The sequence below is a fragment of the Lepidochelys olivacea genome (genome assembly GCF_965140295.1).
Source record: "Lepidochelys olivacea isolate rLepOli2 genome assembly, chromosome: 1".
Classification (NCBI taxonomy): Eukaryota; Metazoa; Chordata; order Testudines; family Cheloniidae; genus Lepidochelys; species Lepidochelys olivacea.
In genome coordinates, this window is record NC_140411.1 from 5,262,952 (window position 1) to 5,288,600 (window position 25,649).

Genomic DNA, 25,649 nt, shown 5'->3' on the forward strand with positions numbered 1-25,649 from the left:
TCCTGGACTCCTTTCCCCTTCAAGTTAGTCCCCCAGGGGATCCTGGCCATCCGTTCCCTGAGGGAGTCGAAGTCTGCTTTCCTGAAGTCCAGGGTCCGTATCCTGCTGCTTACCTTTCTTCCCTGTGTCAGGATCCTGAACTCAAACAACTCATGGTCACTGCCTCCCAGATTCCCATCCACTTTTGCTTCCCCCACTAATTCTACCCGGTTTGTGAGCAGCAGGTCAAGAAAAGTGCCCCCCACTAGTTGGCTCCTGTAGCACTTGCGCCAGGAAATTGTCCCCTACGCTTTCCAAAAACTTCCTGGATTGTCTATGCACCGCTGTATTGCTCTCCCAGCAGATATCAGGAAAATTAAAGTCACCCATGAGAATCAGGGCATGCGATCTAGTAGCTTCCGTGAACTGCTGGAAGAAAGCCGCATCTACCTCATCCCCCTGGTCCGGTGGTCTATAGCAGACTCCCACCACTACATCACTCTTGTTGCACACACTTCTAAACTTAATCCAGAGACACTCAGGTTTTTCTCCAGTTTCGTACCGGAGCTCTGAGCAGTCATACTGCTCCCTTACATACAGTGCTTCTCCCGCACCTTTTCTGCCCTGCCTGTCCTTCCTGAACAGTTTATAACCGTCCATGACAGTACTCCAGTCATGTGAGTTATCCCACCAAGTCTCTGTTATTCCAATCACGTCATAGTTCCTTGACATCACCAGGACCTCCAGTTCTCCTTGCTTGTTTCCAAGGCTTAGGTTTTCTTTGTTTTGGCTTGTGAAATTCGCTGTGCTGGAGGAATTATATTCCTGTTTTTGTGTCTTTTTGTAACTTAAGGTTTTGCATAGAGGGATTCTCTATGTTTTGAATCTGACTGTCTGTGAGATTATTTTCCATTCTGATTTTACAGAGTTGTTCTCTTATCTGTTTTCGTTCTTCTAATAAAGTTCTGTTTTTTAAGAATCTGATGGGTTTTTTTGGGTCTTAAAAATCAAGGCTGGTTTGTGCTCATCTTGTTTATTCTCAAGCCTCCCCGGAAAGGGGGTGTAAGGGCTTGGGGGGATATTTTGGGGAAAGACGTCTCCAAGTGGGATCTTCCCTGATTCTTTGTTAAATTGCTTGGTATTGGCAGCGTACCGGGTTTTAATCTAAAATAAGCTTAGGGGGGCTTTCATGCTGGTCCCCACAACTGTACCTAAGAATTCAGAGTGGGGAGGGAAGCCTGACACCTTCCTTGTTTCTTTTGGTGAGACACTTTCTTGCAGGCACCCAGCTTTGTCTGAGGCATAAGTTACAAATGTTAACAGACAAATGTAAGAAGAAACATGTGTCAGCAACTCCGCTGCTAACCCTTCTCATGCCTGAATCTCAATGACGTTTGCAGATGACAAAAAATTGGGGGATTGTAAATAATAAAGAAGACAGGTCACTGATTCAGAGCAATCTGTAAGAAGGAATAATTAGCTAAACATGAATTTCCAGTGTGGCCTTGTGGCCGAAAGAGCCAATGTGGTCCTTGGATGGTAAAAACTGGAATCTCAAGGAGAGTTAGAGAAGTTATTTTACCTTTGTATTTGGCACTGGTGTGGCTGCTTCTTGAATCCTCTGTCTAGTTGTGGTGTCCCCAGTTAAAACTGGATGTTTATCTACGGAAGAGTTTTCAGAGAGGGGTCACAAGAATTAGTACAAATTAGAAAACATGCCTTGTTGTGATAGATTCAAAGATTTGAATCTGTTTAGTTTAATCAAGATGGTTAAGGGGTGACTTGATAACTGTTGGAAACGATATACACTGTGAACTAGTATGGAATAATAGGCTTTTCAGGCTAGCATACTGAAGTGTAACAGCAAAAAGAAAAGGAGGACTTGTGACACCTCAGAGACTAACAAATTCATTTGAGCATAAGCTTTTGCTATAAGCTTTTGCGATGAAGGGAGCTGTAGCTCACAAAAGCTTATGCTCAAATGAGTTTGTTAGTCTCTAAGATGCCACAGTCCTCCTTTTCTTTTTGCGGAGACAGACTAACATGGCTGTTACTCTGAGAGGTGTAACACAATCCAATATCTGGAAATTGGAGTTAAAGAATTTCTGACTGGAAATAAAGTGTACATTTTAAATGGTGTGAGTTAATTCAGCATTAGAACAATTTTCTATTCATGAGTATGTTGAATTTAACCATAATTCTCAGGTAACAGCTCTGCCTTGGAAAATGTGCACTCTGTGTGTATTTCATGAACCTGAGGGATCCCATAAGGCGCTGCATGCAAAAAAGTTTTAGGTGAGAAAATTAATAACTTTTACAAAATAATTTTGTACCTTGGGGAAGTTTTAATCTAAGCTGGTAAAAGTAAGCTTAGGAGGTTTTCATGCAGGTCCCCACATGTGTATCCTAGAGTTCAGAGTGTGGAAGGAACCTTCACACATCCCATAAAATCTTTGCACTAAGGATGAATGTACAACCCTCACCATTCATAACTAACAGAGCTGGCTTGCAAATCCTCCCAGAGCATCCTGGGTTTAACATCTGTCTCACACTGGCCCACTGTGTCAGTCAGCTACCAGTGGTTCCTGCATGTGGCAGCTGTATTGATCTATGCCCTCACATGTCCCAGAGTTGCCCGCTCTCATTATATAATGTGCATAATTCTCAGCCTGTGAGTTTTTCCTGAGCAGCAGTCCTTGAAGCACCATGCACTGTGTATCGGTGTAATAAGAGAAGCAGCATAGGTTCCTCAGCATTTGCGACCTGTGTGTAGATTTCTGACCAGTATGTCACTCCTCCCTGCCAAGGGAGCCGGTTTGATGGGAGTCATCTCACCCCCTGCAGAAGAAGAGTTGTGGGGAGCGTGAGGCAGCTCGGAGGTTGTGGAATCCACAGGTGACTGAGGTGTATGGAGATGACACTGGCAACCAGCATGATGTTGGAAGCAAGGCAGCCTGGGATGGGGAAGGAGAGTTCAGACAGCGGGTCCAGGATATGGTGGGAGATTGAAGCAGCTGAGGTGCAAAGATCGGTGGTTCTTTCCACCAGTGAAATGTCTGAAGTTATGTATATAACTTTCAACAAAAATTGGAAACAAAACCGAGAAATCGGCTGGGGTCTGCTGTTTATACTTTGGAGGTTCGCTAAACTCTCAGGTAGCTCTGTTTGAGTGTGTGGCACCATCTGCTCTAGTGTTGGTGATCACAGGGCCTGGAGAGACTGAATCACCAGCAAAGCAGTGTGAAACAGGGCCAGCCCAGTTGGGTGGTTAGAGGGGTGCAGCAGTTCTCATGGCTCCCAGACTGCACCCCAGGGGTGACAACCCATCCGTCTTATACCCTCTGGACCTCAAATTTGGCCGCAAGGCATCTATGACGCAAGTATGGGGCTAGGGACAGTAGCCCAAACAGGAGAGCCACATGTAGCAGTTCTTTGATTCCTGTACCACCATGTTCTCACCCATGTTCTCACCGAAGCACGGTCATTTTAGCACGGGAAGAGAGGAAGTAATCACGCAGTCAGTGGAGAAGTCCCGTTGGACTAGCTCTGACCCAGGATATCATAACCCATTTCTGCACCAATCTGTGAAAGGTCAACAAAGAAGTGAAATGTGATGCCTCCCTGATGCAGAGAGTAGATTAACCATTACAACAGTTGGTAGCTGTCAGACATAAAACAAGTTAGCACCTCCCAAGGGCCACTGGCAACTACCATTGATGTCAGAATACTATGAGAAGAAAGCCTTTTACACGCATTTCAGCTTGCATTAATTCAGGATCATGTAATTTGCCTGCGACAGGGTGGCACTGATTTTTCAGAGGCGAAGGGAATGGCTATTACAGCTGCATGGGTGGTGTGCAGTGGTACAATGCTACCATCAAGTGAAATGTGTTTTTGGCCCCCAATCTTGTGGCAGCGTTCCCAGTGAGTGCAGGTGGAAGTGCACTACACACAGGAAAGAAATCTATCACCATGTGCTGCACTGAACTGTTCGCAAACTGCATTTTGCTCTGTAAATCTGAGCCCCTGTTATTGGCAGATCATTTCTTCACTCCCAGGGGGGCTCTTAGGCTGAAGTTCTCTACGGTCTATTTTCTGCTTTTCCCGCTGCTCACAGAGTCCAGGGAATTCTATGGGAGTCCTGGGCAACCTGACAGTTCGCGGGGAGTGTTCAGGGGGATCATAAAGGTTGCTGTGCAGCATGTGAAGTGTCAGCCATGTGACATTCACACACTGATTCTCAAGCCTCTGCCTTGCAGTAGCCATAAGGAGATTTCCTTTCTCTGCTGAGCAGGATTGCGGTGACTTGCCTGTTTCTGCATTAAGGTTAGTGCTGAGTTTTTAGTACTCTCGGAAACACCAAGGGATTTACCTGGTCAAATTGGAACTATAAATGTATTGGAAAGAGTTTCGACAAATATTGTGTTTTAAATTTAGTTCCTTTTCTCTTACTGTTTCCTTCTATCTGTCTCAGTAACTTCCTTTTTTTTTTTTTTTTGTGCTGTGTGGTTTTTCCTCTGGTTCGCTCAAGTTTTCCAGTTCAGCAATGTCACTGCCCTGTTAGGAAATGCAGCCAAAGCCTCTGCAGTGGGTACCTGTGAACCAGAGAGTTCACAACGAGAATGGGCCACACACTGGCTATATTCTGCTTTCACATTCTGTCTTCACTGGGTCACTCCAGATTGACACTGTCCTCTCTGAGAGCAAAATCAGGGCCCCTGTGTTTTGAAATTCCCAACTTTCATTCCCGGTCTCAGAGCACCCCATGAACTGAAGGGAAACATGAAGGGTTTCAGGAAACATGAAGGGTGTCCTTCAGACTCTTTCAGCACCCTAACAGAATCGCACTTTCTGCAGCAGGACCCAAAGCCGAGATTTTCACAGCCGGCAGCCAAAAGTTAAACACTCAGGGTGAATCTGGTCCCCTTTGAGATCAAAGGCCAAATTACCAACAGATCCAGGAGTTCCCCCTAAATCCACATGTAGTGATTTAAATAAATGCCCTGATTTAAATCAGCACTGAGTCTCCAGTGACTTCATGTGGAGCTCTCCTGTGGCCTCTAAGGATGGGTGAGCTTCTTAGGACCCAAGAAGAACTGACAGAAAAGTTGCTGATATCTCAAACTCACAGGCTTAAACCTTCAAAACAAATAGGATAACATTTTTTTCAAGGCGGGAGAGGAGTCTGCTCCCTCTGAGCCCCCGCATCACTGTTTCTGGAGAGGATGAGAAAATGGGTGAGGGGTAAAGAGGTGGCAAGTTTTGAAGAAATACTTGGACTTGTTGCTCAAGAGCATTTACTAAGTACGGCTGAAGTAAAGCAGTGTCTGTGGGACAAAGATGTAAAGTCTGGGGCTGAGATGGCTTTTTTAGCTGATGACTTCGATTAGACTCAGGTGTCTATTGAGGGCAGGCCACAGAAAGAGGGGTTGACAACTGGTGGGAAGGGAGTGTCCCATTTTGCCCCTGGGAAGACAGTAGGGGGATGGGAGCCTAAACATTCTCTTAGCCAAAAACATTCCTCTAACCCCCATCCCAAATCTCCTGTAAAAGCAGAAGAGCTCAAAAGGTGCTGTCAGTGTAATTCCACTGATCACTTGAGGAATAAATGGCCTGTGCTAGGAGGAAGCAGGCAACCAATAGTTCATGTTAGTTCTGCTGTCCTCACCCCAGAAACTCCCCAAGCAACTGAAACCAATCATATTGGTTTTAGGAGATTAGCCTCTGCAGAACCAGACATGGAGCATGTTAACGCTCTCCAAATGGATGGAGTACTTGAGGCAGAGGGATACAGGAGCTCATATCTCTCTGGTTCAGCGGAATGTGGTCCCAAAGGCCAGGGTGCTACCTGGCCACAAGGCAGAGATTGTGAGGGTGGGCGAAAGCAGATTCCTTATACCACTAGGTAAAATCCTTGTGGTGTGGGAAGGTCTGGAAAGTGTTTGGACTGTGGAGTAATGGAACACCTCTTCGTCGACCTGCTCCGTGCTCATGTTTTTTCTGTGCAGCTCAGCTTAAAGTATTTGCCTGCCGCAGGAGTGAGTTTTATCCTGGGACCAGTGAAGGAAAGGGTAAGTTCTCAGGAACTGCTGATAGAATGGGAGAGAGTCTCCTTGATTCTTCTGCAACAGGGGGAAGCCACATGCTTCCAGGCGGGAGGGTGGTTTAGAACAACTCCTGCACTCAAGCTGGAGGAAACATCACATCAGGAAGGGATGGGGTGTAATACCTTCCAGGAAGAGAACTGTCCAGGTTGTTAGCTTCCAGCAGGTCACAGCTGAACCAGAGACAAAGTCTAGGGAGCATAGAGAAATGTGTCCCAGAGGAGAGCCTAGAGAAGGGGCAGGGAATCTCAGAAACCACTGAGGTGAGTGAGGATGCCTGTCACTCTGTAACACACGGAAGCAGGATGCTTCCAAGTATGGGAGGGGGCTGAGACTAGGCAACATGCCCTCAGGCACAGAGGCAGGGGAGGTGTTGTCAGTGAGTAAGGAAACTGTCTCAGCTGTTAACTGGCAGAGTTTTGCAGCTGAACAAAAGAAAGATCACTTCCTATGGAGCACACAGAAATGTGTCTTAGGAGGGGGCCCAGAGGAGGAAACTGGGGAAGGAATAGTGGGGGTAGAGGAATGTCTCCCCACTCGTCACTTGGGGCATAATGCCGAGGACACTAGAAGGAAGGCTGCATCAGCATCTGGGAACCCAGGTACACAGACTGTGTCATAAATATAAAGGGAAGGGTCACAACCTTGATGTATGCGGTAACATAAAATCCCTCCTGTCCAGAGGTACAGAGTCCCTTTACCTGTAAGGGGTTAAGAAGGTCAGATAACCTGGTTGGCACCTGGCCAACTGGACCAATAAGGGAAGAAGATACTTTCAAATCTGGAGTGGGGGGAAGAGTTTTTATCTGTGCTCTCTTTGTGTGTCCCCTCTCTGGACACAGAGAGAGACAGAGACCAAGCTGGTAAATCATCTCCTGAAAAGATACCTGAAATGATACATTACAATTACAGAAATTGTAAGTAAAGGCAGGGAAATACCTTTGTTATCTTTTGTTTTAGATTGTGAATTTTCCATATGCTAAGAGGGAGTTTTATTCTTGTTTTTTGTAACTTTGAAGCTGAGCCCAGTCGGGAATCCTCTGTGTTTTACTTTTTTATTTACTCTGTAAAGTTACCTTCCATCCTGATTTTCCAGGTGTGATTCTTTTACTTAAAAAAAAAAAAAAAAAAGTTCTCCTTTTAAGAACCTGATTGATTTTCAGGGAGCTCAGATCACCATCCTCTAGGGAAAGGTGGCAAAGAGCCAGCCAATGTGCAGGATCCCCCTGAAAAACTATCTTCCCAGACCCTGAGGCACCAAAATTCCAGAGACACAATTAAATTAATAGCCCACACAGACGGGAACACTGGAGGGAAAGACAAGCCATTGACTGATTACATGGGAGAGAGTCAAAGGACACCATGGGTAAGGAACAAACCAACCTCACACTGCAGTATCTGAACAGACGGCGTGGTAGCATAAAAATACATGTAAACACCCATCTGTGATTAAAAAAAAGGTATGAATGTAAAGTTTTGGGATAAGAATTTGAGGACTGATGTTAAACCTTATGGTAAGTCTAGTTCATAGTTAATAGCTGCAAACAGATTTAAATCTGATCATAGCATAGAAACCTGGTTTGCAGTGTCTGAATGGGGAAACTGAGGCACACCACCTGTCAAGGTTCCTTCCCCACTCTGAACGCTAGGGTACAGATGTGGGGACCTGCATGAAAAACCTCCTAAGCTTATCTTTACCAGCTTAGGTCAAAACTTCCCCAAGGTACAAAATATTCCACCCTTTGTCCTTGGATTGGCTGCTACCACAACCAAACAAATACTGGTTACTGGAGAAGAGCTGTTTGGAAATGTCTTTCCCCACAAAATACTTCCCAAAACCTTGCACCCCACTTCCTGGACAAGGTTTGGTAAAAAGCCTCACCAATTTGCCTAGGTGACTACAGACCCAGACCCTTGGATCTTAAGAACAATGAACAATCCTCCCAACACTTGCACCCCCCCTTTCCTGGGAAATGTTGGATAAAAAGCCTCACCAATTTGTATAGGTGACCACAGACCCAAACCCTTGGATCTGAGAACAATGACAAAATATTCAGTTTTCTTACAAGAAGACTTTTAATAAAAATAGAAATAAATAGAAGTAAAGAAATCACCTCTGAAAAATCAGGATGGTAGATACCTTACAGGGTAATTAGATTCAAAACATAGAGAACCCCTCTAGGCAAAACCTTAAGTTACAAAAAAGATAGACAGACAGGAATAGTTATTCTATTCAGCACAATTCTTTTCTCAGCCATTTAAAGAAATCATAATCTAATACGTACCTAGCTAGATTACTTACTAAATGTTCTAAGACTCCATTCCTGGTCTATCCCTGCAAAGACCCAGCATATAGACAGACTGAGACCCTTTGTTCCTCTCCCTCCTCCCAGCTTTTGAAAGTATCTTGTCTCCTCATTGGTCATTTTGGTCAGGTGCCAGCGAGGTTACCTTTAGCTTCTTAACCCTTTACAGGTGAGAGGAGTTTTCCCCTTCACTTTATATTTATGACACCGCCTCATGGCCTTGAAGGCTGTGTGCCAAGAGAGCGATAACACACCCTGCCTTTGAGCTAGTCGGTGGCTAACCCTCTTGGAGCAAACTAAGGGGGGAGGTGAGACATTCTCTATCACCGGGGAGCATCCTGTAACCGCCATAGTCCTCATTTTCATATAAACATGATTTTACATAGAAAACATGCCTTGTAAGGTATCAGGGAAAGGTTATGATCTGTTGAAATCATGCCTCTATCCATACATGTGTATCATTAATGAATATGGAGTTATGATTATGGTGTTGTATGGTGGTCACTAAAACATGCTGTAAATTGGGGAATAAGTCAGATATTAGCTCTCCAGAGGCAACAGCAAGGAAAGTGACCAATCCCCAGGCAGGGTGTCAAACAACCCATCAAGAGCCCTTGTCCAGCAAGGGAGCTCCAATGCAATGACTCACGTGCACGAAGCCCCACAGCGGGAATTGCTCAACCTTGCTTGGAGAGACTCAGCAATGCCCCCCAGACATGCCTGGACTTGTGCCCCCCAAGCACATGGATTGAGGCTATAAAACAGACAGAGCGGACACATACTGGGCCCTTCTCCTGCCCCCACTGAGAAGAAGACAAGACTCCAACAGGGGAGATTGGCCCAGGTTTACACAGGAAACTTGTATATTAAGGACTGCAATATTCAGTGGGGTGAGAAAAATCCTTAATCTAGATGTTGCCCAGTCTAATAGGATTGAGAGTTTAGACAGTGTGCTTACATTTCCTTTTCTTTTGGTAACCACTCTGACTTTTTGCCTATCACTGAATATCACTTAAATTCTATCTTTGTACTTAATACATTTGTTGTTTATTCTACCTGAAGCAGTGTGTTTGGTTTGAAGCGTGTAAGAGACTCCCCTTGGGATAACAAGCCTGGGGCATTTCCATTTCTTTCTTAAACTGACAAACTCATATAAGCTTGGAGTGCCCTGCGGGCACACCTGCACACTGCAAGGGTAAGATTGTGTCTGGGAAAGGAGAAATTGGCTAGTGTCATTCGGTTGCATAAACCAAAGAGCAGTTTACATGTCAAAGACTGAGCGTGAACAGCCCAGGAGTGGGGTTCAAACAGCTGAGCAGGGTAAGACTGGCTACCAAAGCTAAGGACTGGGGTGACCAACCAGATCACCAGTCCAGATAACACCAGAGGGGAACATCACAGGGTTGCAAAGCAGCATGTAGGTGGACAGGTGGGCAGTGCTGTTGAAATTATTTTTTTCTTTGTGTTTGTTGGTCCAAGGCCAACTTTGGGACCTTTCGTGGTACAGAGTGTGTTTGGGGAGTTTCAGGGTCTCTTTCCCATGGCAAGCCACAGAACTACAATCTGGGTGTCACAAGTTTTACTCAGTTTTGTTTCCATTTGTTGTTGTTCTGTAACTTCAGGCATTTCACTGGTAGAAATAACATTTGATATTTTGTAACAATGTACCCCATATTGTTCATTGTGATATGATGATATGATTATAGCATAATTATGATACAGTTTATGCAAGATGGGTCATGTAAGATGTTATTGGAAAAGTTATGACTTTCTGAATATGGTTATCCTATTTGTATGTATTGATGATTTTGGTCAAAAGTACTGAATTTTGATGACTTCCCTGTATTTCAAATGTAGTTACAAGTGAGTAACGCACACTAGGGAACTTGATGTCAGTCTAGATAGATGGTTGGGAAGGGCCTATTCAGGGCAATGAGACTTTGGGGGAAACAATAGGCCTTTAGAGAAACTTATCTCCCACCTGGTGAGCCTCCCTGAGAATGCTTCAGACAGACTATACGTAGTGGATGCTATGACTCTAAAAGGCAATGTGACCAGGCCACATAACTCTGGACTCCATTTTGGGGAGTCTGTAATCTTCCCACAAACGAGTCTGGAAACCAAGTTTTGAAACAAACGGTTCCCTCCGTATTCTAGATCTATGGAAAGTAGGGAGTGACATCGTCGGTAGTTCTTCACTCCTCACTCAAGAAGACTCCGAGAATGTTCATAACTATAACATATTTACCATATTATTTTTTACAAATAAGAACCCCCTTGCTGTGCTTTTCTCCCTTTACAGGCACCTTGAGCATTTCTGAGTCATATCGATGCATCAACTGCTTCATGGCACCTTTCAACTTCACCCACTCTGACGCTTCAACTTTCATCCTAATGGGCATCCCTGGCCTGGAGGCTGCCCACATCTGGATTTCCATCCCTTTCTTTACATTCTACATTGTCAGCCTGTTGGGAAATGTCACGCTTCTGTCTGTTGTAGGTAAGGAACAGACTCTGCAGAAGCCGATGTACCTCCTGCTCTGCATGCTGGCACTTACAGACATTGCCACACCTACCTTTGTTGTGCCAAAGGCACTGGGCATATTTTGGTTCAATTTGAAAGGCATTACTGTGGCTGGCTGCCTCACCCAGATGTTCTTCCTCCACACGATTTCTGTGATGCACTCATCCACCCTCGTGACAATGGCCTTCGATCGCTACGTTGCCATATGTAACCCTCTGAGATATGCCACCATCCTCAGCAATGCACAAATAGCTAAGCTAGGGCTTGTAGGTTTCATAAGAGCTGTTCTCTTCATTCTGCCCCTGCCCCTGCTCCTGAGTCAGCAGACATTCTGTGCCAACCGCATTATCCCCCACACACAATGCGAGCACATAGCTATGGTGAAGATGGTGTGTGGGGACATTAGAGTCAACAGGATATATGGTTTTGTGCTAACGTTTGTAATCAATGGGTTTGACCTGACGTTCATTGCCCTGTCGTATGGTCTGATCATCAGGGCCGTCCTCAGAATCTCCTCTCATAAAGCCCACCAGAAAGCCCTTAACACTTGCACAGCCCACATCTGTGTGATGCTGACATATTATACCCCTACCTTCTTCTCCATTCTTACACACCACTTTGGTCAAGGCATTGCACCCTATGTTCATATCATCTTAGCTGACCTCTATCTCCTCATCCCTCCCATGCTCAACCCTATCATTTATGGGGTCAAAACGAAAGAGCTTCGTGACAAAGTAGTCAAATACACCTGCAGAAGTTCTGCAGACACAAAGTTCACGCAAAGTTCTGCAGACACAAGAGACGATATCTCCTCAGGCCTGCAGTGTCCATCAGGGAACTGTCAAATTGTCAGAGAGTATGTGAACCAGCACTAAGTGGGATGCAGTTTGGGAGGAAGACCAGAAGTTCTGTGAGCGCCATGGTTCCCAGTTACCCCTGGCATAGAGGAAGAGTATGCTCACAAACAATCTGTAAAAAAAGTCAGCCTTCCTTGACTGTGCAGTTCTTACGAGTTGTACTCCTAGCAGAAGGAAAATCCTTTCACCAGAAAAGGGTTAAGAAGCTAAGGTAACCTCGCTGGCACCTGACCCAAAATGACCAATGAGGGACAAGGTACTTTCAAATCTGGAGGGGGGGAAAGCCTTTGTCTGTCTGTGTAATACCGTTGCTGGGAACAGATCAAGGATGCAAGCCCTTCAACTCCTGTACAGTTAGTAAGAAATCTAGCTAGAAAATGCTTTAGGTTTTCTTTGTTTTGGCTTGGAAATTCACTGTCCTGGAGTACATGTGTATTCCTGTTTTTTGTATCTTTTTGTAACTTAAGGTTTTGCCTAGAGGGATTCTCTATGTTTTGAATCGGACTGCCTGAATCGGTCCATGGGCCTGCATTCACCACAACCCTCCACAGCATCCAGAATGCGTTCACCCGGGGAGGGATATCCTGGCCCACAACACAATTTTTTTCAGGAAGAGGGGCAGACCAGCTGAATAGTCATGACTAAGGTTTTTTGTCACAGATAGTTTTAGTAAAAGTCACCAACAGGTCACGAGGGTCTGCGGGGGAGACTGAAATGGGGAAGATTAAAGGCTCATCAGGAGTATGAGAGCCTGAGCCGCACTTCAGGACGGGTGAGGGTCCAGCACTTACTGCCACTGCAGATAACAGCTCTGTGGCCCCCACTGCAGCCCCAGCACCTCAGAGGTCCCGAGCCCCTGCTGCAGCCCATGTGAGAGAGCTCCACGGCTCCCACTGCCAGTGGCAGCTCCGAGATCTGGGTCCCCACACGGCCAAGAGCCACTTGGAGGGCCACATACCCCCACCGCCAGAGGTGGCTGAAAGCTGCTGGTTCCTTGGCCACACATGGCAACTGAGAGCTCAGGAGCCTCCACCCGCTGCCCCAGGGCTGAAGTGGTAAATGTCACAGAGGTCTCCGAAAGTCACAGAATCTGTGACTTCTATGACTTAATCTTATCCTTAGCCATGTCTATGAACAACTCTCCGTAGTGAATGGAGAAGTGGTGGAACCCGAGTGACTGAGACAGTGACAATACTTTGTGCAGGAGGCAAAACAATCACTGACTTGCCCCAGACAGTAGAATTGTTCATCCCTGGACTCAGAGTGTCGTCCGGAATTGTTAAGACCTGGAATGGTGTTGCCTCTGTAACATTGTTCAGTGCTTCTCTCCTTGGAGCTCCAAAATTATCAGTGTTGGCAGGTAAGGCAACCTACTAATTCAGCAGTCCTTGATGTTATTCAGAAAGAAAGACCGCAGGCATGGTTCGATGACAAAGGCATCCGGAGAGGTTTATTTCCCCCTAGGCAGAATCCCATCACCCTGAGTATGAGCAAAACGAGTGAATTACCTTATGAAAGTCCTTTTCTGGGTGGTAATACCCCAATAAATCCTTAGAGATCAAGGACTACTGAGGGTAAAGACATTAAGAATGTTGATCTACCATCTCCAAACCGATGAGTTGGTAGAGTGATTTCAAGGAACTGTTCTGGAGACATTATTGAATTCTGTAGCCTCAGATTCCGAACATTACGATCAACTCCTCCCCAACCTCCTTTAACCAATCAGGGAGGTGCCTCAAGGCTTCAAGTTTTCGCCCTTTGAACTGCTGTCTTGGAAGTCCTCAGGTAATGAACATAGACCAATAAATTCTTCAATTAAGAAATTGCCTCGAGACTTTGTGAGTGTTTGCTCGAAAAATTTTGCTAAATGCACAGCAGGTACAAGAGAAGGCCGATAATAAAGGGGTCTAGCTGTGAGTGTTCCGACTGGGTGATTGTGTGTTATGGTTACAACCAAGCTTGCTCTTCAGATGATTGGTTCATTGGCAGGGACTCTTTGATGTAGTGAGGCATGTGGGCCCCATCAACTACAAGGAGCACCACCCAGAGAAGAAAAAGAAGACTAAGATAAGAACATAAAAACAGCCATGCTGGTCAGACCAATGGTCCATCTCGTCCAGTATCCTGTCTTCTGACAGTGACCGATACCAATCTTCACACTGAAAGAACAGAACAGGCTGTTCTTGAGGGATCCATCTCCTGTTCTCCAGTCCAAGCATAGGCAATCAGATGCCAGGGATTCCCAGATCATGGGGTTGAATCCCTGAATATCTTAGCCTGCAGCCTATTAATTTCCTTCAGTCATCCCTGGTTCTTGTGTAATGTGAAGGAGTAAACAAGACTTCCACAATTAAATTACCCCTAATGAAAAAAACACAGTAAAAGAACTAAACAAGAGCTTAAGAACCATGTCAAACAAACAGTGAAATATGAAAAGGCATCTTTTAAAAAGTGGAAGTCAAATCCTAGTGAGGTATATAGAAAGGACCATAAACACTGCCAAATTAAGTGTAAAAATGTAATAAGAAAAGCCAAAAAGGAGTTGAAGAACAGCTAGCCAAAAACTTAAAAGTTAAGAACAAAATGTTTTTAAGTACATCAGAAGCAGGAAGCCTCTTAAACAACCAGTGGGACCCCATGACAATTGAGATACAAAAGGAGCATTTAAAGATGATAAAGTCATTATGGAGAAACTAAATGAATTCTTTCCTTCAGTCTTCATGGCTGAGGACGTTAGAGAGATTCCCAAAACTGAGCCATCTTCATAACATCAGCTAACAGGATGTTAGGAATCATTAAAAAAGGGAGAAAGAATAAGACGGAGAATATTTTATTGCCTTATATAAATCCATGGTGTGCCCACATCTTCAATACTGCATACAGATGTGGTCTCCTCAACTCAGAAAGGATATACTGGCATTAGAAAAGGTTCAGAGAAGGGTAACTAAAATGATTAGGGGTTTGGAACAGCTCCCATATGAGAAGAGATTAAAGAGGCTAGGACTTTTCAGGTTGGAAAAGAGGAGAAGTTTAGACTTGAAATTGGACGAAGGTTTCTAACCATCAAAGAAGTGAAGTTCTGGAATAACCTTCCAAGGGAAGCAGTGGGGGGCAAAAGACCTACCTGGCTTCAAGATTAAGCTCGATAAGTTTATGGAGGAGATGGTATGTTCCCATCAGATCCCAATGGCCTGTGATGGGATGTTAGATGGGATGGGATCTGAGTTACTACAGAGAATTCTTTCCTGGGTATCTGGTTGGTGAATCTTGCCCACATGCTCTGGGTTCAGCTGATCACCATATTTGGGGTCGGGAAGGAATTTTCCTCCAGGGCAGATTGGAAGAGGCCCTGGGGGTTTTTCGCCTTCCTCTGTAGCATGGGGCACGGGTCACTTGCTGGAGGATTCTCTGCACTTGAAGTCTTTAATCCATGATTTGAGGACTTCAATAGCTCAGACATAGATGAGAGGTTTATTGCAGGAGTGGGTGGGTGAGATTCTGTGGCCTGCATTGTGGAGGAGCTCAAACTAGACGACAATAATGGTCCCTTCTGACCTTAATATCTATGAATCTATGAGACTAAGGGGGGATATGATAGAGGTATATAAAATCATGAGTGGTGTGGAGACAATGAATAAGGAAAAGGTATTTACTTGTTCCCATAATATAAAAACTAGGGTCCACCAAATGAAATTAATGGGCAACAGGTTTAAAACCAAGAAAAGGAAGTTCTTCTTCACTCAGCACACAGTCAACCTGTGGAACTCCTTGTCGGAGGAGGTTGTGAAGGCTAGGACTATAAAAGGGTTTGAAAGAGAACTGGATAAATTCATGGAGGTTAAGTCCATTCATGGCTATTAGCCAGGATGGGTAAGTAATGGTGTCCCTAGTCTTTGTTTGTCAAACTGGAGATGGATGGCAGAACAGAGATCATTTGATCATTACCTGTTAGGTTCACACACTCCGTTGCACCTGGCATTGGCTACTGTCAGTAGACAGGATACTGGGCTGGATGGACCTTTGGTCTGACCAGTACGGCCATTCTTATGTTCTTATGTTCTCCCCAAAGTTAGACATTTAGCTTTTGTCATAAATATAAAGGGAAGGGTAAACTCCTTTGAAATCCCTCCTGGCCAGGGGAAAGCTCCTCTCACCTGTAAAGGGTTAAGAAGCTAAAGGTAACCTCGCTGGCACCTGACCAAAATGACCAAAGAGGAGACAAGATACTTTCAAAAGCTGGCAGGAGGGAGAGAAACAAAGGGTCTGTGTCTGTCTGTAGTCGTCTTGGCCAGGGACAGAACAGGAATGGAGTCTTAGAACTTTTAGTAAGTAATCTAGCTAGGTATGTGTTAGATTATGATTTCTTTAAATGGCTGAGAAAAGAATTGTGCTGAATAGAATAACTATTTCTGCCTGTGTATCTTTTTTGTAACTTAAGGTTTTGCCTAGAGGGGTTCTCTATGTTTTTGAATCTAATTACCCTGTAAGATATCTACCATCCTGATTTTACAGGGGGGATTCCTTTATTTCTATTTACTTCTATTTTTTATTAAAAGTCTTCTTGTAAAACACTGAATGCTTTTTCATTGTTCTCAGATCCAAGGGTTTGGGTCTGTGGTCACCTATGCAAATTGGTGAGGCTTTTTATTCAACATTTCCCAGGAAAGTGGGGGGTGCAAGTGTTGGGAGGATTGTTCATTTTTCTTAAGATCCAAGGGTCTGGGTCTGTAGTCACCTAGGCAAATTGGTGAGGCTTTTTACCAAACCTTGTCCAGGAAGTGGGGTGCAAGGTTTTGGGAGTATTTTGGGGGGAAGGACGCGTCCAAACAGCTCTTCCCCAGTAACCAGTATTAGTTTGGTGGTGGTAGCGGCCAGTCCAAGGATAACGGCGGTAATATTTTTTATATTATAAAATATATATTTTATAATATATAATAATATTGGGGAAGTTTTGACCTAAGCGGGTAAAGATAAGCTTAGGAGGTTTTTCATGCAGATCCCCACATCTGTACCCTAGAGTTCAGAGTGGGGGAGGAACCTTGACAGCTTTAATCAATTCTTGAAAGATTTCACCAATTACACATCTGTTTATACGTCACTATAAATCCAACCTATCATTTTCTAACAGTTCCCTAATGTAAGTGGGGAACTATTGTTGGGATCTTTCCTGGCTTTTGCGTCACCCCAAGGGAACTGGGAGTGAAAGAGTCCAAGTCCCTACACCCACTCCCTTTTCCCAGAGGCCTGCCTGACCTCAAGGACTCCCCTTCCACTCTCCTGTTTGGAAGAGTCCTCGTAATGGCGATATGGCTGAGTCAAAGATTCCTGGAAGGCTGAACCCCCAGTCTCATCATGGTCACTTAGGACAGGAGCTAGGGTGTCCCCACTGTGGAGTACTCTCTTCACACCGGACACTTCTTTGACCCACTGATCACTGCATTAACTTCAAACCAACTAGAATGTGTTAAACAGCGACTGAAAGAAAATTGGAGAGGAGTACTTGTGGCACCTTAGAGACTAAGCAGTTTATTTGAGCATAAGCTTTTGTGAGCTACAGCTCACTTCATCGGATGCATTTAGTGGAAAATACAGTGAGGAAATTTATATACACACAGAACATGAAGGAAAAAAAAACCTGTAAGCAGAGTGATCATTTAAGATGAGCTATTACCAGAAGGAGAGAAGGGTGGGGGTTGGGGGGGGAGGGGGGTGAAAACTTTCCAGCAGTTAACAAGAACATCTGAGGAACAGTGGGCGGGGGTGGGGGAAATAAACATGGGGAAATAGTTTTACTTTGTGTAATGACCCATCCATTCCGAGTCTCTATTCAAGCCTAAGTTAACTGTATCCAGTTTGCAAGTTAATTCCAATTCAGCAGTCTCTCGTTGGAGTCTGTTTTTGAAGGTTTTTGTTGTTGTTGTTGTAATATAGCAACTTTCATGTCTGTAGTCGCATGACCAGAGAGATTGAAGTGTTCTCTGATTGGTTTATGATTGTTATAATTCTTGACATCTGATTTGTGTCCATTTATTCTTATAGAGACTGTCCAGTTTGGCCAATGTACATGGCAGAGGGGCATTGCTGGCACATGATGGCATAGATCACATTGGCAGGTGAACGAGCCTCTGATAGTGTGGACATCTACACATCTACCAATGTGATATGCCTGCACAGTCTCTACGTAAAAGAATAAATGGACACAAATCTCCATCCCCCTCCGCCCTGCTGTCCTGCTGGTAATAGCTCATCTTAACTGATCACTCTCCTTACAGGTTTGTTTTTTTTTTTCCTTCATGTTCTGTGTGTATATAAATTTCCTCACTGTATTTTCCACTAAATGCATCCAATGAAGTGAGCTGTAGCTCACAAAAGCTTGTGCTCAAATAAATTGGTTAGTCTCTAAGGTGCCACAAATCCTCCTCTTCTTTTTGCGAGTACAGACTAACAGGGCTGCTACTCTGAAACCGGAAAGAAAATAAAGGATAAATGGGAAAGTTCAAGGAAACAAGGAACCCCGTCCTGACAAACAGCCATGTCTGGGACCTAAGAACTGTTCTCTTTGTGTTCCTCACACATCCCAGGCCCCCTGCCAGCCTCTAGTTGTGCTGTGGTGATACTGCCAAGTCAGACACTGGCTTTTGCAGTGGCCACACACCCTCAGGCTCTAGGTGGCAGGACCCTTCTCCACAGCAATTGGCCCTACATCAGATTGACGTCCTCTCTCCTGAGTCCAGTCTTCAAAGCCCTCCGGTCTGGTGACATCTCCCTGTGCTAGGCCCTCTGTCCATGGCCCCAACTTGCTCTCCTGAGCTGCTCATTGTGATCGGCTACCTTGTTACTAGTTGCCGGCATCCACTGTCCTGGCTCTGTCCCTGCAGCTCCCTACTCTAGCTCAGCCGTGGCTCCCTGTTGGTGCAGCAGGTTTGTGGGGATCCAGCTCCTGGTTCTGGTCTGCTCCAGCTGCAGCTCCCCAGCTCTGCTTCAGCACTGCTGCCTTCAACTCTTCTAGCTTGTTGTGTGTTTGGTTGTCATGCTAATAGCACCTTGTTGTTGCTATGGCAACTGAGTTAGCTTATTAGGGGATAGCCCAGCCAGTTTGGGCTGGTTTGGTTAGTTCAGTGTGTGGAAAATAAATGGCTGCTTTCATGGCTCACCGCTCTCTGCGTCTCAAGTGATTCCTTCCTAAAGTGCTGCCCCCAAGGATACAACAAAGTGGCGACGAGAATGGGATCCCTGTGCTGCCCCAGCCACAGAAGGAAGTGGAAGTCAAGGCAAGCAAACAAACAAACAAAAAAAACCTACCAAAATCTTTCAGCTGTTGGAAGGGGGTAAGAACTGGCTTGTTTGCACTGACTGTGCTGGCTTGTTGGCACTGACTGTGAAACATGAAACTAAAACCATGGCTACACTTAAAGGGCCACTGGAACCTTTGGAGGAGAATGTAGTGCAGTGGCATGTGTAAACTGAGCGTTTTGATCTTTTTGTTCTTGCAAATGACATTACAGCAGAGAAGAAGGTGCCAATATTCTTAAGTGTTGTGGGAGCTAAAACCTACTCCCTGCTATGCAGCTTATTACACCCTGTTAAGCCTGAGACCAAATCTTACAGTGACATTGCAGAAATCCTGGGGTCCCATTTTTCCTCCAAACCACTGGTAAGTCCTGAAGGATAGAGGTTCCACAAAAGAGGCCAAAAAGAAGAGGAAACAGTTGTACAATTTGTAGCAACTTTAAAAAGGCTAGCAAAACACCGTGAATTTAAGGAGATGTTAAATGATGCCCTGCGTGACAGGTTACTGTGTGGTTTGCAGAGTGAAACTATACGGAAGAGCCTATTGACAGAGGCTAGCTTCCCTTACCGAAGGCTGTGGATATTGCCGTCTCCATGGAACTGGCTACAAAGGAGGCGCAATCCATCGGTGCATCCTCTAGGGTGCATAAAATGTCACAAGAACCTTCCCACAAAACTGTGCAGAGTCAGGAATGTTGCCACTGTGGTGAGCCGGGTCACAAGGCATCACAATGATGGTGTAAGGACCTGGTGTGTCAACACTGTGGCAAAAAGGGACACATTGAGTGTGCCTGTAAACAAAAGAAAAAGAGGCCTGTACTCTGGCCGACCTAAAAGGGGAACCCGTATACCCAAGAGCAGATCCAGGATGACCCAGGTGACACCTCATCGCAAGAAGAAGAGCCACTCCACGTTTTGTCTTTGGCAGTGGGCTCACATGAATACTGGGTAACCCCGTTGTTGGATGGCAAACCTATACGCAAGGAACTGGACACCGGGGCAGCCCTCTCACTGGTCTCTGAGGCTGTGTATAAAGAAAAGCTACAGCATTTTAAGGCAACAAAAGCTGTTCTGAAGATGTATACAGGAGAAGCTGTGCCCATGTTGGGCAGTATTGATGTTAAGGTGGAACTCAAAGGACAGGCTGCTAAATTGCCACTGTTTGTGGTGAGAGGTAGTTACCCAGCCTGAATGGGTAGGTCCTGGGTTGGGAAGATTCAGCTGAACAGGGCAGAAGTGCACCAAAGGACTAAAGAAGAAACCGGTCTGACCGCTATACTAAGGAAACATGCTGCTGTTTTTGGAGAGGATCTGGGAAGTATGAAGGGAATCACTGTCACACTGAACATGAAACCTGACAGTCAACCAAAATATCTGAGAGCCTGAACTGTGCCATATGCCATCAGGCCGAAAGTTGAAGCGGATTTGGAGTGCCTGGTCACCAATGGAGTCCTAATACCAGTTACCCATACTCCATGGGCCACTCCTATCATTCCAATCATGAAGAAAGATGGCTCCCTCCGGATTTGTGGTGATTATAAGGTCATTGTCAACACAGTGTTGTGTGCAGAGCAATACCCGTTTCCCCGCATCGATGACCTCTTCGTGGGCCTGGCTGGGTGACAAAACTTCAGTAAGATTGATCTGAGTCAAGTCTGTTTACAGATGCATATCGATGAAAGGTCCCAAGAGCTGTTGACTATTGTGACTCATAAGGGGCTTTATCGATACTGTCGCCTACCCTTAACGTCTGTTCCCACCCTGTTCCACAGGGCTTTGGACCAGATCTTGTGTGGCTTGCCAGGAGTTCAGTGCTCTCTGGATGACATCCTGGTCACTGGAAGGAATGAAAAGGATCACTTAAAGAATTTAGAGGCTACCCTACAAAGACTGGAAGAGTATGGCCTACAAGTCCACAAAGACAAGTGTGAATTCTTCCAGCCCTCTGCTGAATATTTGGGACACATCATTGATGCTGAGGGTCTTCATAAGGCCTCTGCAAAAGTTAAGGCTATCGTGGAGGTTCCCCCACCTCAAAATGTTAGCCAGCTGCGCTGGTTTCTAGGACTATTGAACTATTTTGGAAAGTTCATCTCACAGTTAGCCACACTGCTAAAACCACTTCGTAAATTCCTTGGGCAGAACGAGACCTGGAAGTGGACTGAAGCCTGAGATGTTGCATTTAACAAAGCTAAAAATGCATTGCTAAATTCTGAAGTTCTAACACACTTTGATCTATCCTTATCCCTACAATTGGCCTGCGATGCCTCCCCTTATGGAGTGGGTGCAGTCGTGTCAAACATTATGCCTTCGGGAGAAGAGAGACCTGTTGCCTTTGCTTCACGCACTCTAAGCAAAGGAGAAACTAACTATGCCCAAATTGAACGTGAGCCATTGGGAATCATTTTTGGAATTCAGAAGTTTCATCAGTACCTGTTTTTGTGGAACTTTACTCTTCTTGCTGACCATCGCCCTCTGACGTCAATTTTTGGACCCTATCTAGGCATTCCCCCATTAGCTGCTAGTTGTATGCAACATTGGGCATTGTTACTTTCAGCGCACACATATGAAACCAAATATCAGAAATCCACTCTGCTCGGCAATGTGGATGGTCTCTCAAGGTTACCTTTGCCAGTCAAACATCAAGATACTGCCCAAAAGGAAGTCTTCTACTTTGAACACGTAGAGAATACACCCATCACTGCTACTCAGATAAAGAAGGCAACTCGCATTGACCCAGTATTGTCCCAAGTTATGGACCTCGTGATGCATGGAAAATCTCAACGAAAGCTCTCCGGTCTCATCGGACCTTGTTACCTACATGTCCTGGAGGACGGAGTTATCGATCCAATCTGGTTGTTTATTGTGGGGGAGACGTGTCATTATCCCACCACCACTGAGATCACAGATGTTAGAACGGTCACTGTGGAATAGTGCGCATGAAGGAAATTGCACGAAGCTATTTCTGGTGGCCTGGATTGGACAGTGCTATTGAAGAGAAAGCAAGAGCTTGTATGTCATGTCAGGGTGTCAGGAATGCACCCCAGTGGGTACCCCTACACCCAGGGACTGGCCTGAAAACCCATGTCAATGTATTCATGTTGACTTTGCTGGCCCCCTTGAAGGAAGCATGTCCTTAGTGGTGGTAGATGCCCATTCTAAATGGCCAGAAGTCTCCAGAATGCAGTCCACTACTGCAGAGAGTACTATCCAAAAACTACGGGGACTCTTTAGTCGTTTTGTTCTGCCAGAACAACTTGCGAGTGACAACAGACCACAGTTCATCTCTCAGGAGTTTCAAAAGTTTATGAAGGCAAATGGGATACACCACATCACTACAGCACCATATCATCCATCGACCAATGGATTAGCTGAAAGATTTGTGCAGACAATGAAACAAGCTTTGAAATCAGCAAGGAGACAACACTCCAATGGCTGGATCTTTAGCTAGGGTGAACCCAGGGTTATGGGGCAAAATAATCCCTGGGGTTTAGCCGGGAATGGAGGCAGTCTACCTTTCTTCTCTAGTTTAGTGTTTGTTTTATTTAGGAAATGTTCTTATAAAGGGGGGAGGAATATGTTGTGTATTTGGTTGTCATGGTAATAGCAGCTTGTTGTTGCTATGGCAACTGAGTTAGATTATTAGGGGGTAGCCCAGCCAGTTTGGGCTGGTTTGGTTAGTTCAGGGTGTGGAAAACAAATGGCTGCTTTCATGGCTCACAGCTCTCTGTGTCTCAAGTGATTTCTTCCTCAACTGCTGCTCCCAAGGATACAACATGGCTGAGTGCTGCATCTGTGGCCTCAGCCCAGTTCTGCCTTCAGGGATCCTTCTCTGGACCTTTCTTTTTATGGCTGCTGCTGCTCTGCCTCCAGCTCAGCTTGAGCTACTGCATCAGGTTTGCTGCATTTTACTGCTTTAATAGCCCCAAATAACTTAAAAACTAACCTAAAAGTAGCGCAATCTCTTTCTTGAAACAAAGGGTTTTTTTTATAATAAATGCAATGGTCTATACATCAAGTAACAAATGAAACGTTTTGTTAGATACCTTCCATAGATCTGATTTACAAAAGGAAAGAAAAGAAAAGAAAAGAAAAGAAAAGAAAAGAAAAGAAAAGAAAAGAAAAGAAAAGAAAAGAAAAGAAGCTAAAAGCCCCAGAAGGAGTTTTTCCACATAATCTACAAATCTATGAGATGACAATCAAATTGAAAATCAAACCCTCAGTATTTGTATTGAATCCTGATTGATGGGTGGCTGGTGTTTTAAAGAAAAAATAGCAAATTATGTTGTTAAAAATTGCCTTGCCCAAGGGAGCCCAAAACTTATGTTGCGTAAAAACAGCAATAACATTATTATATTATTTATTTCTAAATACATTCAATGATGCTAGCCAATGTGCATATTCTGAGTTGCATTATATTGTTACTGTTAGTCCCTAAAAGGCAACGTTTCCTCTTCGGTGTCTTCACTGGAAGTAGGATGCTTCTGCTTCTGGTCATACATATCAGCAGTAAGCAGTGCAATCATTCTTTCATTGGTGCAGACTCTTCATAACAGATTTTGTATCATTGTATAGATGCAAAAATGAGACATCAGCCAATCTAGGTTGTGAAAGACTCAGGAAGGCAAGCGATTCAATCACCTGGACATATAGTGACAATCTCTGTTTCATCTGTTTCACAAACTGCCCTCAAATTCAGAGTAATGTGGTCCAGTTCTCAGAAACACATCGTTTCAAAACTCTCACCAAGAAGCTCTACTACAATGCCCTCAATTCCTGCAGCACCTTTCCTGTATTAACATTTTCCAACCGTAACATTGAGTTTATCCTCCAGGCTTCAAGAAGGACTGGACGTAGAAAAATCAGGTATATTTCAGCACTGTCCTTACTTTATTGTCTTTGGCTATCAGAAAGCATGGCTTCAGTTTGTCAAACTGAACAAGATACCGGTTCAAACAGGGTATAATGGAAAGCCACCTTGCTTCAGAAAACTACCTTATCTTCTGTTGGTTTGAAAGTCATGGAAAGAACAAGTGACAGGGTTTCTGGGGCTGAGGGCTGATAGATGACACTGAGAGAGATCAGCTGATGGTGAGAAAGTGGAAACTTAGCAGCAGAGAGATCAGTACTTGGTGATACAGTGATAAGAGGTTAGGTGTGAGGAGCTTCTCAGACTTGAACTTCCACAGTGCTGAGCTCAGCCAAAGGAGAACAGAGCACCCTTGATTAACAAGATATACTTTCACCCTCTTGTCACGAAGGCTTAAAATCAGTGGCACCGGGTAATCCTATTTTGCAAGTGTACTTACGCAATTTCTCACGAAGCTCGAAGGTTTTGGCCCCATAAATGATAGGATTGAACATGGAGAGAAGGAGGTAATATAGGCTGGTCAAGATGATGTGAACATGGAGAGCAATTCCCTGACCAAACTGGTATGTCACAGTGGAGAAGAGGAAGGAAGGGTAAGACATCTTCATCACACCGATATGGTCTGTGCAAGTGCTGAAAGATTTCTGGTGGGCTTTCTTGGAGGATACTCTGAGGACAGCCCTGATGAACAGACCATAGGAAAGGGCAATAAGTGTCAGGTCTAACATGATGATTACAATTGCTATTACCAAACCGTACATCCTGTTGACTGTAATGTCACCACACGACATCTTCACCACGGCCATGTGGTCACAGCACGTATGTGGGATAATGTGGTTGGCACAGAATGGCTGCCTGCTCAGGAGCAGGGGCATGGGAAGAAGGAAGAGAACAGCTCTTATCAAACCCACTAGCCCTAGCTTAGCTATTCATGCGTTGGTGATGGCAGTGGCATATCTCAGAGGGTTACATATGGCGACACAGCGATCAAAGGCCATTGTCATGAGGGTGGCTGAATGTGTCACAGAAGCCACGTGAATGAAGAACATCTGCATGAGGCAGCCACCCACAGTAATACCTTTCAAATTGAACCAAAATATGCACATTGCATTTGGCATGACGGAAGTAGATGTGCCGATTTCTGTGAGTGCCAGCATGGAGAGCGGCAGGTACATCGGCTTGTGCAGAGTCTGCTCCTTGGCTATAACATAGAGAAGCATGAAATTTCCCAGCAGGCCCATAAAGTAGAAAATAGAGAAAGGGACGGAAATCCAGACGTGAGCAGTTTCCAAGTCAGGGATGCCCATTAGAAAGAATGCTGAAGCGTCAAAGTGTGTGAGGTTGAAATCTGCCATGAGGTGGTTCATGTGTCAGTCAGGGTCAGAAATGATCAAGGTGCCTGTGAAGGACAGCCAGTGAGTGGTGGGAGAGGGGTGGGGGGTTTACACAATTTATAACAAACTGTAGAGCAAATATTTAATACTTATTACCAATCTAGAAAGGGGGTGTTGAGCAGTGATGTGGCAACATATGCAGATGGCACAAGATTATTTAGGTCCTAGTCAAGTCCAGAGAAGTCCTCAGAGAGAGCTAACCAAGCCAGGTGAATGGGCAGCATAATGGAAGTTGAAAAAACTGGGATTGTTACCTTACAAAGAAGATCAATTAGAGGGGAGATGTGAAAATCTATAAAATACTTCCTGGTAGAGAGTAGATTGA

The 25,649-nt window shown here is 44.8% G+C and overlaps 1 protein-coding gene across 1 annotated transcript in view; it reads left to right on the plus strand.

Moving 5' to 3' along the window:
• The window catches only part of LOC311532985 (olfactory receptor 52P1-like), a gene marked incomplete at its 3' end in the record, with an annotated part of 76,613 nt that extends 64,825 nt beyond the window's left edge, over positions 1-11,788 (plus strand). The window contains exon 2 of the mRNA XM_084652007.1: positions 10,692-11,788. Coding sequence (XP_084508133.1) covers positions 10,736-11,788 — 1,053 coding nt within the window. The 5' untranslated portion in view covers positions 10,692-10,735. The remainder of the gene's footprint in view (positions 1-10,691) is intronic.
• Between the last annotated feature and the right edge of the window lie 13,861 nt (positions 11,789-25,649).